Source organism: Falco naumanni, chromosome 3 (genome assembly GCF_017639655.2).
Source record: "Falco naumanni isolate bFalNau1 chromosome 3, bFalNau1.pat, whole genome shotgun sequence".
Taxonomy (NCBI): Eukaryota; Metazoa; Chordata; class Aves; order Falconiformes; family Falconidae; genus Falco; species Falco naumanni.
The window spans coordinates 17,779,991-17,796,227 of NC_054056.1; the positions used below are offsets into that span (position 1 = coordinate 17,779,991).

Sequence of the window (16,237 nt, forward strand, 5' to 3'; positions counted from 1 at the left end):
GCGGCGGTGGGGGCTATAGGGGTCCCTATAGGTATTTAGAGCCATCACAGGACTCTACAGGGGCTATAGAGCCCCTGGGATCTATAGACCCTATAGGGGCTCCTCCCCAGTGCCCTACACATCCTTGGGTGCTATAGGGACACACACACCCTCTCCCACCCCACCCCCCATATCATAGGGACCCTCCCAGGACCTACAGGGCCTCCCAGGTGCTATAGGGTCCCACTGGGTGATCTACAGACCCCTGGCTCCTATAGCCCCCTCCCCCCCCGGGGCATTATATAGACCCACTAGGGAAGTATGGACCCCCCAGGGGATGGGGGGGAGGGGCTGCCATGCACTGTATGGCTCCTATAGGTACCTTGAGGGGGTCCCCAGGCCCTATAGAGGCACGTATACCCCCACTGGACATTATAGAGACCCTATACAAGCCCCGCCCTCCCAGGCCTATATGGTCCCCCCAGGCCTATATGGTCCCCCAGGGATGCTGGGGTGGGGGGGGATCCAGCCTCTATAGGCCCCCCCCAGCACCTATAGCTGACCCTCTCCAGGAGCTATAGGTCCCATAGGGAAACCAGCTTCACTGCCCATCCCCCCCAGCCCCTATATGGCCCCTCAGCCCCTATAGGGTCCTATATACACCCCCCCCACCCCACCCTGCGAGCATGTGTGTGTGTGTGTTGTATAGCCCCTATATGGCTCCCCAGCACATATAGTATCCCCAACCCATCCCCTATAGGATCCTGTGCATGCTGGGGGGGGAGGGATCCAGCACCTATAGACCCCCCCCTCCCAGTCACGCCAGTCCCTTGGCTTCTCCTTCCCCTATAGGGTCCATATCCTTCCCCCCCCCCCCCCCAGCCCCTATAGGGTCTCCACAGCCCCTATAGCTTCCCCTGGGGCCTGGGCCTAGTCCCTATGGCTCCCACAGGACCTATATGATCCATACGGTCCCCATAGCTTCCCTGTGCCTCTTATAGGCCCCCCCAGCCCTTATAGCCTCCTCTTATTCTATAGGTTCCTCCCCCATAACTTCTAGGGTCCCCTCCCTTCCCTATACTCCTCCAGACCCTATAGGTCCCCTTCACCCTATACGTTCCCCCCCTCCCCAACCCTATACCTCTCCCCCACCATATAGGGTCCCTCCATTCTCTGTAAGACCCCCCCCTCCCCGCCCCTATGGCTCCCCCGACCCTATAGCCTCCCCCGACCCTATAGGCTCCTCCCAGTCCCTATAGCTTCTTCATCCCCTATAGGGTCACTAGGCTCCTATAGCGTTCCTATACTGTTCTCTTCACCCTCCCCCATCCCTCCACCTCCCCTATATCCTACAGGATCACCCCCATCCCCACGGCTCCTCCTCACCCTATAGAGCATTCCCTGCTCCTTACAGCTTCCCTATACCCTATAGGGTTCTCCCAACCCCTATAGCTCCCCCATACCCTATAGAGGGTTCCCTGGTCCTGACAACTCCCCCAGGCTCTATATGGTCACCCCAGCCCCTACAGCTCACCTATAGGGTGCTGCCACTCCCTATACCTCCCCTCCATCCTATGTATGCTCTCTCCAGCCCTACAGCTCCCCTATAACTTATAGGGTCCTTCCTAGTCCCTACAGCCACCCTGCCCCTGTAGGGGGTCCCCCTGTTCCTATAGGCACCCCCAGCCCCTATAGCTTCCTCATATCCTATAGTGTTGCTGTGTCTACGCCCCCCCCCCAAGACCCTCCAGCTCCCCCAGGCCCTATAGGGTCCCCCAGGCTCTATAGGGACCCCCCAGTCCCTACCGCTCCCTCCGATGCTGTGAAAGGTCTGCCTGTTCCTATAGGCCCCCCTGCCCAGCCCCTATAGCTTCCCCATATGCAACAGCATTGCCCTCCTTCCTGCCCAGTGCCTATAGCTCCCCTATAGCCTATAGGGGGTCCCCCCCAGCCCCCATAGCTCCCCGACTCTATAGGGGGATCCCCAGTCCCTATAGGTCTCCCAGCCACTACAGGATCCCCCCAGTTACCTACAGCTCACCCTGACTCTATAGGGGGTTCCTCAGTCCCTATAGGTCTCCCACCCACTTCGGGGTCTCCCCAGTTCCTATAGCTCACCCTGACCCTATAGGGACACCCCCTGACCCCCAGGCTATATAGCTTCCCTATACTCTATAGGGTGCCTCCCAGCTCCTATATCCCCCCTATATGCTATAGAGGCCTCCCTGGTCCCTATAACCCCCTATACCCTATAGAGCCCTATACCCCTCACACTCCCCCCGGTCCCTATAGCCCCCTGCACCTATAGCCCCCCCAATGGGTGTGAGCCCCTCCCCCCCCCAATTTCGGGCCATTTCCCTCCTCTTTCCCCAGTTCCTCCCCAAACTAAAGCCACCCCTCAATAAAAATTACTATTAATAATAACAATAATAATAATATCAATATTAATAATTTAGTGCAGGGAGGGGGTGGGGGTTGGGCGTCAAGAGCTGCCAGTGGTACTTTGTGGGGGCACAGCCCCCCAGAATGGCCGAGTCCTCGTGCTTGGGACGCCCCCGTGGTGGTGGCTGAGCTGGGGGGGCCTGTGGGGGGAGAGAGAGGAGTTAGGGGGGAGGGGCAGGTGGCCGTGATGGCCCCCGGGTCACCAACTCATGGCCATGGTGGCCATCAAGGCCAGGAGGTCCTCAAGGTCCCCACCTAATGGGTACAGTGGCCCCAAGGTGCCTGGAGGGGGTGGCACATGGTTATGGGGTCTCCATGGTCCCCACCTGGTGGCCACGGTGGCCCCAAGGTCCCCAACTCATGGCCATGGGGTCCCCAAGATCTTCAGTTCATGGCCATCAAGGCCTCAAGGTCCCCACCTCATGGGCACAGTGGCCCCAGGGTGCCCTGGGGGGTGGCACATGGTTATGGGGTCTCCATGGTCCCCCCCTGGTGGCCACGGTGGCCCCAAGGTCCCCAACTCATGGCCATGGGGTCCCCAAGGTCCCTCCATCAAGGACGTGGTGGCCCCAAAGCCCACCTCACCCTCCCGCAATCACTAGAGGGATCCCAAAGGTCCCCAGGGTCCAGATCTCCCCCCTCCTGTGACCAGGATGTCCCCAAGGTCCTTATCTCCCACCCCACTGGCCGGGATGTCGCCGGGGTGGTGGTGGTGGCACCCATGGGTGCCACTGGTGGTACCTGAGGACTCTGCATCTCCTAGTCAGTGGGAGTGGTGCCACCATAGTAGCAGTAACTGCGGTTGTCGTTGAAGGAACCGCTGGAACTACCTGCTGGGGACAAAGGTGGACATCAAGGGTGGTGGCCATGATGAGAAGATGTCCCCAAGGGGACGTGGTGGCCTGAGGAAATGGAGCCTGGTGGGGCTGGAGAAAGACCTTCTGGTGGCTCCATAGGCCACCACCCACCAAAAACTGGAGCCTGGTGGGACTCATCAGAGACCTTGTGGTGGCTCCATGGCCCACCACCCATCAACAAAGTCCTTCTGGTGGCTCCATGGGCCACCACCCATCAGAACCTGGAGCCTGGTGGGCCACAGGATCTTCTGGTGGTTCCTCAGAACCTGGAGCCTGGTGGGACCACAAGATCTTGTGGTGGTTCCTCAGAACCTGCTGAGACTCAACAAAGACCTTGTGGTGCCTCCACATGCCACCACTCACCTCAACCTCCACCTTGATGACCCAACCATGCCTCTTCCCCCTCCTTCCTCAACCTCCCAATCTCCCTTAGATACCACCACCCCCCCATCCCCATCCCACCTGAGCTGGAGACAGAGCTGGTGGTGCTGGCGCTTTGCTCCATGGTGGGGCTGGTAGAACTGCTCTTGGTGGTGCTGGTGGCTTTATCGTGGATGTCCTTGAAAAAGTTGTGTTGGAGAACAGAGAAGGGGGTGATGCGCCACCAGGACCTGTCCAACATCCGCCGCACCAAGTCCTTGAACTTCAGGTTGGGGCCAACTCCATGGTCCCCAAGTCCACCATGACCATGTTGGGGCCACCTCCACAGTCCAGAAGACCACCTTGACCCTGTCAAGGATGTCCCCATGGCCACCAAGGCCACCTTGACCATGTTGGGGCCACCTCCATGGTCCCCAAGGCCACCTTGACCCTGTCAAGGATGTCCCCATGGCCACCAAGGCCACCTTGACCATGTTGGGGCCACCTCCATGGTCCTCAAGGCCACCTTGACCCTCTCAATGATTTCCCCAGGGTCCCCGAGGCCACCATGACCATCTTGGGGACATCCCCATGGTCCCCAAGGCCACCTTGACCATGTTGGGGTCACCTCCATGGTCCCTGAGGCCACCTTGACCATGTTGGGGACACCTCCATGGTTCACAAGATCACCTTGACCCTGCCAAGGATGTCCCCATGGACACCAAGGCCACCATGACCATGTTGGGGCCACCTTCATGGTCCCTGAGGCCACCATGACCATGTTTGGGCCACCTCCATGGTCTCCAAGGCCACCATGACCATATTTGGGCCACCTCCGTGGTCTCCAAGGCCACCATGACCTTCTTGAGATCTTCTTCCACATCCCCAAGGCCACCTTGACCCTGTCAGGGCACGTCCCCAAGCTCCCCCACCTCACCCTGACCCCCCCCGATGACCCCCCCCCCCCCGTGGTCCCACCCCAACCCTCCCCCCTCCCCCCCCATCTCCACCAGGATGCAGCCCAGGAACCACATGGCCATGGCCAGGTCATTGGGCAGCCCCAACAGCACCTCAGGGGACCAGTAGAACCGGCTCTGGATGTACTGGGAGATCTGGGGAAGGGGGCCGGGCGTCAGACAGGTGGGTGGGGCCTCATCTGGGGGAGGGGCTTAACCGTGAGGGGCGGGGCTTAGGACCTAGGGGGAAGGGGAGACCCCATTTGGGCAAAAAAGGGTGTACGTGTCTTTAAAAATGGGGAGGCAGGAACCCAAGAGGGCGTGGCCTCAACGAGGGGGGCGGGGCTTCACCAAAGGGGGAGAGGCCTCGGCAGGGGGCGGGGCTTAGGACCTAGGGGTAAGGGATGACCACCTTTAAGCAATAAGGGGTGTATGTCTTTAAAAATGGGGGGGCCGGGACCTACAGGGGCGGGGCTTCCCCGATGGGGGCGGGGCTTAGGACCTGGGGACAGGTAAAACCCCCTTTGGGCCATAAGGGGTGTACGTGTCTTTAAAAAGGGGCAGGTGGAATCGTTAGGGGGCAGGGTGTCAGACCAGGGGGCAGGGCTTCAACGAGAGGCATGGCCTCGACGGGGGGCGGGGGTTAGGACCTAGGAGGAAGGGGAAACCCCTTTGGGCAATAAGGGGTGTATGTGTCTATAAAAATGGGGGTGGGGGGACACCGGAGGGTGCGGGGCCTCACTGGTGAGGGCGTGGCCTGACATGGGGGCGGGGTTTAGGACCATTGGGAAAGGGGAGACATCCTTCGGGCAATAAGGGGTGTATGTGTCTTTAAAAAAGGGCAGGGGGAATGGTTAGGGGGCGCGGCGTCAGACCTGGGGGCGTGGCTTCAATGAGGGGGCGGGGTTTTACCTTGCCCCCTCTCCCCCCCCCCCCGTGCCCCCAGCCGCAAATGGGCTGGGTCCTACCGAGAGTGTCCACAGGGGGGCGCTACCGGCATCCCGAAAGTGGCGGGGGGAGGGGCAGGACCCCCCCGAGGCTTCACCCATCAATACCAGGGGTCCCAGGTGCTCCGAGGGGTCCTAGTGCCCCCACCCATTTCAGGGGTTCCGATGTCCCAGTGCCCCCCTCCCCATTTCAGGGGTCTCAGGTGCTCCGAGGGGTCTTAGTGCCCCCCTCCCCATTTCAGGGGTCCTGGGGTCCCAGTGCCCCCCTCCTCATTTCAGGAGTACCAAGGTTGCCCCTCCCCATTTGAAGGGTCTCAGCCCCACTCCCCCTCCCCATTTCAGGGGTCCCAGGGGTCCTAGTGCCCCCCCCCTCCCCATTTCAGGGGTCCCAGGGGGCTCTAGGGACCCAGTGAAACCAGTACGGCCCAGTAGAGTGGGGACATACACCGGGAGGTGGAACTGGGATGGGGGGCTCTGGCTTGGAACTGGGTCGGGGGAACTGGGATGGGACTAGGATGCTGGGGGGGGGGGGAAACGAACTGGGAGGGGACTGGGAGGAACTCAGACAGGACTGGGATGGAGAGGGGGAGAAACGAGGATGGGACTGGAGGGAATGGGGATGCTGGGGGGAGAAACTGGGAGGGAGTGGGCCAGGACTGGAATACTCGCCCAGTACTGGGACACCCACTCCATTACTGCACAGGTGTACTAGTACTGGGTGCGACTGGGGGAGCCATACTGGTATGGGATGGACCATACTGGACCAGGAGGGGTCATACTGGTATGGGGGGGGTGTGTGTGTCATACTGGTCCTGGAAGGGGTCATACTGGTCCAGGAGGGGGTCAAACTGGTTCTGGGGGGAGCCCATACTGGTCAGGGAGGGGTCATACCGGTCATAGGGAGTCCATACTGGTCTAGGGAGAGTCATACTGGTCCCAAGGGGGATCATACTGGTTCCGGGGAGCCTGTACTGGTTGTGGGGAGGCATACTGGTCCGGGAGGGTCATACTGGTCCCGGAGGGTCATACTGGTCCCGGGGGAGGGATGTGTGTGTATACTGGTCCCGGGAGGGGGTCATACTGGTCCGGGGTGCAGGTGTGTGCCATACTGGTTCCAGGGAGCCTGTACTGGTCGGGGGGGTGTCATACTGGTCCCAGTCTGAGGAAGCCATGCGGGAACCGGTACTGGGAAAGGGAACCGGGACGAGGGAAGGGGAAACGGGGCCGGGATGGGGACGGTGGGGAACCGGTACTGGGAGACATGGAGCCGGTACCGGGGGAGGGAAACCGGGATGGAGCCGGTACCGGGGCCACAGAACCGGTACCGGCTGAGGGGGCCCGGGCTCGGTGAGGGGGGCGGGCCGCGCCCGGGGGCCCGGAGCCGGGCCCGGCCTGAGGTGAGCGGCCCGCGGGACCCAGTACCAGTGCCATGCGGGGGGGGCGGGGGGAGCGGGTCTCACCTGCGGCAGCGGCGCTGGGCGGAGCGGCCCGGGGGGGGCAGCCCCGGGCCCGGCTACTCCAGTAACGTCCGCGGAACAAACCACCCCAGTAACGTCCGCGGAAAAAAATGGCGGCCACAACCCACCGCCGCCCCGCCTCCCCGGTCCCCGCCAATCAGCCCCCTCACGGCTCCCCCTGCTAACCAATCACCGCTCCGCTCTTCCCTTCCCTGCCCCGCCCCCTCGGTAGCGCACCTCCCTCTCTGGCCCCGCCCAAAAAGGAGGGCGCCACGCGAAGGCCGCAGCCGCCGAGCCCGCCCCTCCGTGGGGGCGTGGCTTAGGCAAACCACGCCTCCTCTTTAGCCACGCCCCCTCCGAACCCACCCCAGTGGGCTCAGCACCGCTCCCAGCGGTTTAATTACCCCCCCCGGGGTAATTATTCCCCCAGTCTGGCCCCCCCCGGGCTACTTACCCCCCCAATTTACCCCCCCAGGTTTAGTTACTCCCCCAGCTAATTATAACACCAGTTTACCCCCTCCTGTTTAATTACCCCCCAGGGGATTAATTGCCCCAGAACTCAGACTAATTACCCCCCCAATTTACACCCCCCCCCCGGAAATTAACTGCCCTCCCCAGGGCTAATTACCCTCCCAGGGGATTGATTAATTGACCCCCCCGGGCTAATTATCCCTCAATTTACACCACCACCACCCCCCCCCCCCCCGGGGCTAATTACCCCCCAATTTACACACACACCCCCCCCCCCCTGGCTTAATTACTCCCCAGGGGATTAATTGCTCCCCAGGGCTAATTACTCCCCCAATATCTACCCCACCACTAGCAATTAATTGCCCTCACCCCAGGCTAATTACCCCCATTTACCCCCCCCAGCTAATTACCCCCCCCCGGGAATTAATTGCCCCCACAGGGCTAATTACCCTCCCAATGTACCCCACCCCCCCGCCCGCTAATTACCCTCCCATGGGATTAATTGCCCCCCCCTGCCCTAGTTACCCCCCAATTTACCCCCCAGGGTCTAATTACCCCCCCATTTTACACCCCCCGGGGTTAATTACCCCCCAGTCATGTCCCATCCCATCCCCCACTAATTACCCTCCCAGGGGATTAATTGACCCCCCCCCCCGGCTAATTACCCCCAATTTACCTCCCCCAGCTAATTACCCCCCCCCCGGGGAATTAATTGCTCCCCCCTGGAACTAATTACCCCCCCCCAGCTTACCCCCCACTGGTCTAATTACCCCCCCCAGGGGATTAATTGCCCCCAAACTCCAGCTAATTACCCCCCAATTTACACCCCACCCCCCCACACCCCCCCAGCATTTAATTGTGTCCCCCCCTGCCCCGGCATGTAATTGTATCCCCCCTAATTACACCCCCCTCCCCAGGGGTTTAATTACACCCCCCAGTTAATTACCCCCCCATTTTGCCCTGCCAGGCTAATTACCCCCCCATTACTCCTCTCAGGGACTAATTGCCCCCCCCTCCCCCCAGTAACTGCGCCCCCCCCCGATTAATTACCCCCCAACTAATTATACCCCCAGCCACAAGTCGCATTTTCCCCTTTATTTTAATAAACCCCGCCCCTCCCCCCACCCCCAAAAAAACCCCCCAAATCGCCAGAATTTGCCCCAAAATGGGGGAGGGGAGGGGGGAGTGGCAGGTGAAAAGATGTCACTTCTGCTTGGGGGGTGGCCTGGGGAGAGAGGGGGCACTGGTCAGTGACCAGTTCCTCCCAGTACGGCCCAGTCCCTCCCAGTATGGCTGCCAGTCCCATCCCAGTATGGCCAGGTGCCCTCCCAGTATGGACCAGTCCCTCCCAGTATGGCCGCCAGTCCCCTCCCAGTCCAGCCCAGTGCCCTCAGTCGCCCCCAAGTCTCCTCCCAGCCCATCCCAGTCTGTCCCAGTGTCCCCCAGTCTCCACCCAGTCCCTCCCAGTGCCCCCCAAGTCCCCTCCCAGTCCATCCCTGTCCCCTCCCCACACTCCCAGTTCCCTCCAGTCCCCTCCCAGTCCATCCTAGTGCCCACCACTCCTCTCCCAGTCCATCCCACTGCCCTTCAAGCACCTCCCATTGCCTCCCAATGCCCTCCCAGTACCCCCACTCTCCGCCCAGTGCCCTCCTAGCCCTTCCTAGTACCCACAGTCCCCTCCCAATCCCTCCCAGTCCCCACCTAGCCCCTCCCAGTGCGTCCCAGTCCCCTCCCAGTGTCCCTCAGTTCCCACCCAGTCCATCCCAGTGCCCTGCCAGTTCCCCCCCATTGCCCCCCAGTCCCACCTGTAGACGCCCACCACCACGGCGTGGTCCCTCTCATAGGGCTCCAGCGTCAGCTGCTCCTGCGGCTTCATCTGCTCAGCCGTCATCTTCCTCACCTCGCCCGCGAACACCGCCTCGGGCGCCGCCGTCGAGTCGATGCAGTTCGCCTGGGGGGGGGGCCGGGGAGGGGGGTGAGGGGGAGGCTGGGGGACCCCCAGCAGGCGCCACACACCTTACTGGATCTTACTGGGAGCTCGGGGACATGGCACTGGGTCATACTGGGAGGCTGGGGGGCTGTTACTGGGGCTCAATGGGAGCCCAGAGACCAGGAGACCTGTCACTGGTTCTTACTGGGAGCTTGGGGACACGGCACTGGGCCTTGCTGGGAGCCCAGAGACCCACTACTGGGCTCACAGGGAGCCCGGGCACATGTCACTGGGTCATACTGGGAGCCTGGGGACCCATAACTGCTCCCGCTTCCCAGTACTGGTCCCTACCGGTTCCCACTTCCCAGTACTGGTCCCTGCTGGTGCCCAGTGGCCCTTTACTGGTCCATACTGGTGCCCGGTGTCCTGTTACTGGTCCTCACCAGCTCCTAGCACCCCATTACTGGTCATTACTGGTTCCCAGTAGTGGGTACTGGTCCCTACTGGTTCCCACTTCCCAGTACTAGCTGCTACTGGTTCCCACTCCCAGTACTGGTCCTTACTGGTTCCCAGTGGCCCTTTACTGGTCCTGACTGGTCCATACTGGTGCCCAGCGCCCCATTACTGGTCCTCACCAGCTCCCGGTGCCCAAGTACTGGTCAGTGGCTGGTACTGCTGCATACTGGTCTATACTGGTGCATACTGATCTATACTGGTGCATACTAGCCCATACTGGTGGCTTACCTTGATGGAAATGACAAAGTGGCCACCGTTGCGCAGGAAGTTGTGGGCGTTGAGGGCCACGATGCGCGTCTGGTCGGGCTGTGCCACGTCGGCGAAGATCACGTCCACCATGCCTGGGGTGGGGGAGGGGACATCTCAGTCATGGGCACCCCAACCCCCACCCATCCCCCACCCCCGGACATCCCAACTTGTCCCCAAGACCTGGGAGACCCCAAAATACCTCCCAGCCACCCCGTCAACCCAGCCCTGCCCCCAAAAATCACCCCAAGAACCTCTCGGAGGTGCCTTGAAGGACCCTCCAGATGTTCTCCAGGAGCTCAGAGACCCCCAAAGTCTCCTCCAGCACCACCAAATGCCTCCAAGTGTTTCACAAAACCCCAAACTACATCAGAAACCTCTTGGAGACACCTTGAAGGACCCTCCAGACCTTCTCCAAGACCTCCAAACCACCCTGAAAGCCACCCAGATGTTCTCCAGAACCTTCTGGAGCAGTGGTGGCGCCTCACCGATGAGCATTCGGTACTTGTGGGGGTGCCGGGCGTCCTCAATGACCGGGATGACGTTGGTGCGTTTCTTGGCCACGTTGATGAGGTCCCGGCCTGAGCGGTGGGAGAACTCGACGGCATAAACCAGCCCCTCCTGGAGAGGGGGACAGGTACTCATGGCAGGGGACATCTTCAGGGACATGGGGCCACCACCCAATGGACTTCCAGATCCAAGCCCACGGAGATGCCACCTCCAGGCTGTCCCCAAACCCACAGAGATACCACCTCCCCAAGCCCATGCAGATGCCACCTCCACGTTGTCCCCAGCCCCCTGGAGATGCCACCTCCAGAAGCCCATGCAGATGCCACCTCCCCAAGCCCATGCAGATGCCACTTCCAGAAACCCATGGAGACGCCACCTCCAGAAGCATGTGCAGATGTCACCTCCCCAGCTCCCTGGAGATGCCACCACCACAACCCTGTGCAGATGCCACCTCCAGAAACATGTGCAGATGCCACCTCCCTGGCTCCCTGGAGATGCCACCACCACAACCCCATGCAGATACCACCTCCAGAACCCCATGGAGATGCCACCTCCTGCCCTCCCCCTCCCCCCAGGTGGTGGCCCCGTGTCCTCACCGGCCCCACGATGTCGGAGACATGGGACACTGTTGTCCCCGAGGCGGCGCCCAGGTACAGGACCTTGGTCCCCGGCCGGATGTGGATCTGGTCAATGCCACCCAAGATGGCAGCCGCCAACTTGGAGCGGAAGGGGTTCCAGGCGCGGTACTCCACCTTGGTGTCACCGTCCTGGGGACAGGGACACAGGTCACCTGGTGGTCACAGTGTCCCATGGACACCTCCAGCCACCAGTGCCAGCAGTATTGCCTCCCAGTGCCACCAGTATGGAGCCGAAGAAGGTCCTGGTGGTGGCCACCATCTTGGTAACACCACCGTGAGTCACTGTCATGATCATGGGGACATCAGGTGACATGTCACCCACCAGCTGTGGTGTCCCATGGACACTCCCAGCCACCAGTGCCACCTCCCAGTATGGAGCTGGAGAAGGTTGTGGTGATGGCCACCATCCTGGAAGTGGCCAACACCCTGGTGCCACCACCTTGATGTCACCATCCCGGGGACAGGGACACGGGGGGACAAGTCACCTGGTGGTCATGGTGCCCCGTGGACAGCCCCAGCCACCAGTGCCACCAGTATCGCCTCCCAGTGCCACCAGTATTGAGCCGGAGAAGTTCCTGGCGGTGACCAGCACCTTGGTGACACCACCATGAGTCACTATCATGGGGACAGGGACACATGGGGACACGTCACCCACCAGCTGTGGTGTTCCATGGACACCCCCAGCCTCCCAGTGCCACCAGTGCCACTTCCCAGTGCTCCCAGTATGGAGCTGGAGAAGGTCCTGGTGGTGGCCACCATCTTGGTGGAACCACCACAAGCCACTATCATGGTCATGGGGCCATCAGAGGACACGTCACCCACCAGCTGTGGTGCCCTATGGACTCCCCCAGCCTCCCAGTACCACCAGTATCACCTCCCAGTGCTCCCAGTATGGAGATGGAGAACGTCCTGGTGCTCTTCTCTGGCTCTCCCAGTGGCACCAGTGCCTCCCAGTTGCCCCCAGCGCCCTCCCAGTGCTTGTCCAGTCCCTCCCGGTTACTCCCAGTCCCGCCCAATCCCCTCCCTGTCACACCCAGTACCCTCCCAGTCCCCCCAGTGCTCCCAGTACCTCCACTGCGATCCGTTTCTCCCCGTACACTGACTCCCCCGGCACCAGGTTCCGTGTCACCAGCGCGTCCTCGCGTCCTCGGCAGATGAACACGCCTGGGGGAGGGGCAGCGCCCATGGCACACAGCTGCCCCATGGCCCCTCCCCCACCGCCCCTCCCCCCCAGAGCCCCACCCCCACCCCCCCTCCCCCCAAGGACCCAAAGCCCCTCCCCTCCCCCACAGCTCCTCCCAAGGACCCACAGCCCCTCCCCCCAGGATCCCCTGCCCCTCCCCTCCACCCACAGCCCCTCCCCACTCCCCCCAAGGACCTCCCACCCCTCCCCCCTAGAGCCCCTCCTCCACCCCTTGCCCCTCCCCCTCTCCTTGTCTCTCCCCCTGTTACAGCCCCTCCCCACTCCCCCCAAGGACCCCCCCCGCCCCTCCCCCACAGCCTCTCCCCTCTAGCCCCTCCCCCACAACCCCTCCCCCAGAGCCCCTCCTTCTCCCAGCCCCTCCCCCCACCCCTTGCCCCTCCCCACAGCCTCACCCCAGCCCCTCCCCCCTCCCCCCAGCCCCGCCCCCACCCACCTTCGTGCCGATGCGGCTCCACCGTCACTTTCTTGCCGCCCTTGAAGCCGCCGCGGCCGCCCCTCCCCCCGCCCCTCCCCCCACCCCTCCCCCCCCCGGGCCGGGCCGCCCCTCCCCCGCCCTGCGGAGCCACCCCCGCGGGGCTGGAAACTGCCACCTGTGGGGGGGAAAGGAAACTGGGGTTACTGGGAGCACTGGGATGGGGGGAGGGACAGTGGGAATGGAGAAGGGGCACTGGCTTTACTGGGAGCACTGGGAAAAGAAGAGGAGCACTGGGGCTACTGGGATAAGAAGAGGAGCAGTGGGAATGGGGTTGGGGCAGTGGGTTTACTGGGAGCACTGGGAAGGGGGTGGAGGAGCGCCGTGGTTACTGGGAGCACTGGGAATGAGGGAGGAGGAGCAGTGGGAATGGGGGAGGGGCCGTGAGTTTACTGGGAGCACTGGGAAGGGGGGGAGGAGCACTGGGGTTACTGGGAGCACTGGGAAGGGGGGAGAGGCACCGGGTTTACTAGGAGCACTGGGAATGGGGGCACTGGGGTTACTGGGAGCACTGGGAAGGGGGGGGGAGCAGTGGGAATGGGGGAGGGGCACTGGGCACACTGGGGGAGGGGATGGAGAGGAAACTGGGCATGCCGGGAGGAGGCAGAAGGGGAGCTGGGTATACTGGGAGTGCAACCTAGCATACTGGCAAGGGGACAAAAAGGAAACTGGCCATACTGGGGACATACTGGGAAGGGATGGGGGGAACTAGGCACACTGGAAGTGTGACTGGGCATACTGGGGGAAGGGCAGATGGTAACTGGGCATACCGGGGAGTGAACAGAGTAGGAACTGGGTGTACTGGGGAGGAGGTAGAAGTGGAACTGGGCATACTGGGGGAGAGGACAGGGGTTAACTGGGCGTGCGGGGGGGAACTGGGCATACTGGGAAGGGGACAGGAAGTAACTGGCGGGGGGGGAGGTGTCAGACTGGGAGGGCACGGGGGTTCCCAGTGCCATACTGGGAACACTGGGAGGGCCCCACTCACCTCGGCCCCCCCCGGAAGCCGCCGCGGCCGCCGCGCCCCCCCCGAGGGCTGAACCCTGTTGGGAGCCGCCGTCAAACTGGGAGCACTGGGAGGGACTAGGAGGGCTGCAGAGAGCTCCCAGTTCCTGCCCAGTAACCCCCCACTGGCTCCCAGTATTCCCAGTTTAGCTCAACTACCCTCTTGGTCACCCCCCAAGTACACCCCAGCTGCTCCCCAGTCCATCCCAGTTGCCCCCAGTGCCACTTCATTCCTCCCTCTTAACCTCCCAGTCTCTCCCAGTGCCATCCCAGTTACCCACCAGACCCTCCCAGCGCCATCCCAGTACCCCTTAGCCCCTCCCAGTTGCCCTCCAGTCCTCCCAATGCCCCCAATCCCATCCCAGTTACCCCCCAATCCCTCCCAGTTATACCCGTCCTCCCAGTACATACCAGCTCTCCCAGTGCCCCAGTACATCCCAGTCCTATCCCAGTTACCCCCCAGTCCCATCCCAGTGCCCCCAGTCCCTCCCAGTCCCATCCCAGCCCCCCAGTACATCCCAGTGCCCCCCAGTTACCCCCCAGTCCATCCCAGTTAGCCCAACTACCCCCAAGTAAATCCCAGCCCTCCCAGTGCCCCGCAGTCCACCCCTAGTCCCATCCCAGTTACCCCCAGTGCCACGCTAGTCCCTCCCAGTGCCCTCCCGTACATCCCAGCCCTCCCTGTGCCCCCAGTATATCCCAGTCCATCCCAGTCACCCCCCAGTCTCTCCCAGTGCCTCTGTTACCCCCCAGTCCCATCCGAGTTACCACCCAGTCCCTCCCAGTTCCACCCAGTACAACCCAGCCCTCTCAGTACAGCCCAGCCGCGCCCCAGTTACTCCCTAGTCCCTCCCAGTCCCCTCCAGTCCACTCCCTCCCAGTCCATCCCTGACCCCCCCAGTCCCATCCCAGTTACCCCCCAATCCCATCCCAGTTATCCCCCAGTTCCTCCCAGTTACCCGCAATCCCCAAGTAAATCCCAGACCTCCCAGTGGCCCCCAGTCCTATCCCAGTACCCCCCAGTCTCTCTCAGTTACCCCCCAGTCCCTCCCAGTACATCCCAGCCCTCCCAGTGCCCCCACTCCATCCCAGTCCCATCCCAGTTACCCCCCAGTCCCATCCCAGTTATCCCCCAGTTCCTCCCAGTTACCCGCAATCCCCAAGTAAATCCCAGACCTCCCAGTGGCCCCCAGTCCTATCCCAGTACCCCCCAGTCTCTCTCAGTTACCCCCCAGTCCCTCCCAGTACATCCCAGCCCTCCCAGTGCCCCCACTACATCCCAGTCCCATCCCAGTTACCCCCCAGTCCCCACCTGGCCTCATCCCGCCGCTGCTCCACGCGGGCCCACACGCGCCTCTGCCCCGGATCCGGAAGCGCCGCCCCAGGCCCCGCCCCCTCTCTGGCACCGCACATGAGCGTCCCGCCCCCTCGGCGTCAAGGCCCCGCCCCAAGCCGGGCGGAAGTGCCCGGGGAGGGCAGCAGCGGTAGCCCCGGGTCCTAGAGCCCTCCGGAGACCCCGAAACGCCCCTGGGGACCCCCCAGGGAACACGGAGAGTGCTGGGGCGGATTTGGGGGGGTTCTGAGGGGCTTTTAGGGGTCCGAGGGGGGTCTGTGGACAGAAACGGGGATTTTGGGGGGTCCTGGGGGGATTTAGGGGGTCCTGAGGGGTTTTGGGGGTGCTGGGGGGATCTGGGTACAGAAATGGGGGGTTTGGGAGGTCCTAGGGGGATTTGGGGGGTTCTGGGGTCATTTTGTGGGGTCCTGGGGGGGTCTTTGGGCAGGAATGGGCCATTTTGGGGGGTCTGGGACCCATTTTAGGGGTCCTGGGGGGGGTCTGTCCTTAGGGATGGGCCATTTTGGGGGGGTGGGGGGATCCTGGGGTGATTTTGAGGATCTTTGGGCAGGTATGGGCCATTTTCGGGGTCCCGGGGTGTCCTGGGACCATTTTGGGGGGTCCTGGGGGGTTCTTTGGGCAGGGCTGGGCAATTTTGGGGGTCCTGGGGGGGTCTTTGGGCAGGAATGGGCAATTCTTGGGGGTCTGGCGCCCATTTTGGGGGTCCTGGGGGGTCTGTGCTTAGGGATGGGCCATTTTGGGGGTCTCCGGGGGGGGTCTTTGGGCAGGAATGGGCCATTCTGGGGGCTCTGGGGCCCATTTTGGGCGTCCTGGGGGGGGTCTTTGGGCAGGGATGAGCCATTTTGGGGGCCCTGGGGTCCCCAGAGGGTGTTTGGGGGTCCTTGGTGGGCACT

At 62.5% G+C, this 16,237-nt stretch overlaps 2 protein-coding genes across 6 annotated transcripts in view; both read right to left on the reverse strand.

Annotated features, from left to right (window-relative positions):
• LOC121085040 (kallikrein-8-like) overlaps nucleotides 1-7,122 on the reverse strand; it is a 10,450-nt gene extending 3,328 nt beyond the window's left edge. Inside the window, exons 1-4 of one of the 5 annotated variants that reach the window (XR_005826935.1) lie at nucleotides 7,002-7,122; nucleotides 3,741-3,837; nucleotides 3,163-3,251; nucleotides 2,413-2,561 (exon numbers count right to left, since the gene is read on the reverse strand). The gene's annotated coding sequence lies outside the window, so the exon portion shown is untranslated. Of the gene's footprint in view, nucleotides 1-2,412; nucleotides 2,562-3,162; nucleotides 3,255-3,740; nucleotides 4,008-7,001 lie in introns of those variants that run through there. The other 4 variants (XR_005826936.1, XR_005826933.1, XR_005826934.1 and 1 more) reach the window with 4 other exon arrangements.
• A 1,441-nt stretch (nucleotides 7,123-8,563) lies between these two features.
• Nucleotides 8,564-15,403, reverse strand: FBL (fibrillarin). The gene is made up of 9 exons (XM_040585702.1): nucleotides 15,303-15,403; nucleotides 13,974-14,028; nucleotides 12,947-13,103; nucleotides 12,379-12,473; nucleotides 11,268-11,438; nucleotides 10,650-10,782; nucleotides 10,144-10,256; nucleotides 9,275-9,420; nucleotides 8,564-8,694 (listed from the first exon to the last, which is right to left on the reverse strand). Exons 1-9 carry the CDS (start codon nucleotides 15,401-15,403, stop codon nucleotides 8,673-8,675), a joined length of 993 nt encoding a protein of 330 aa, XP_040441636.1. The 3' UTR covers nucleotides 8,564-8,672.
• Nucleotides 15,404-16,237: the final 834 nt, after the last annotated feature.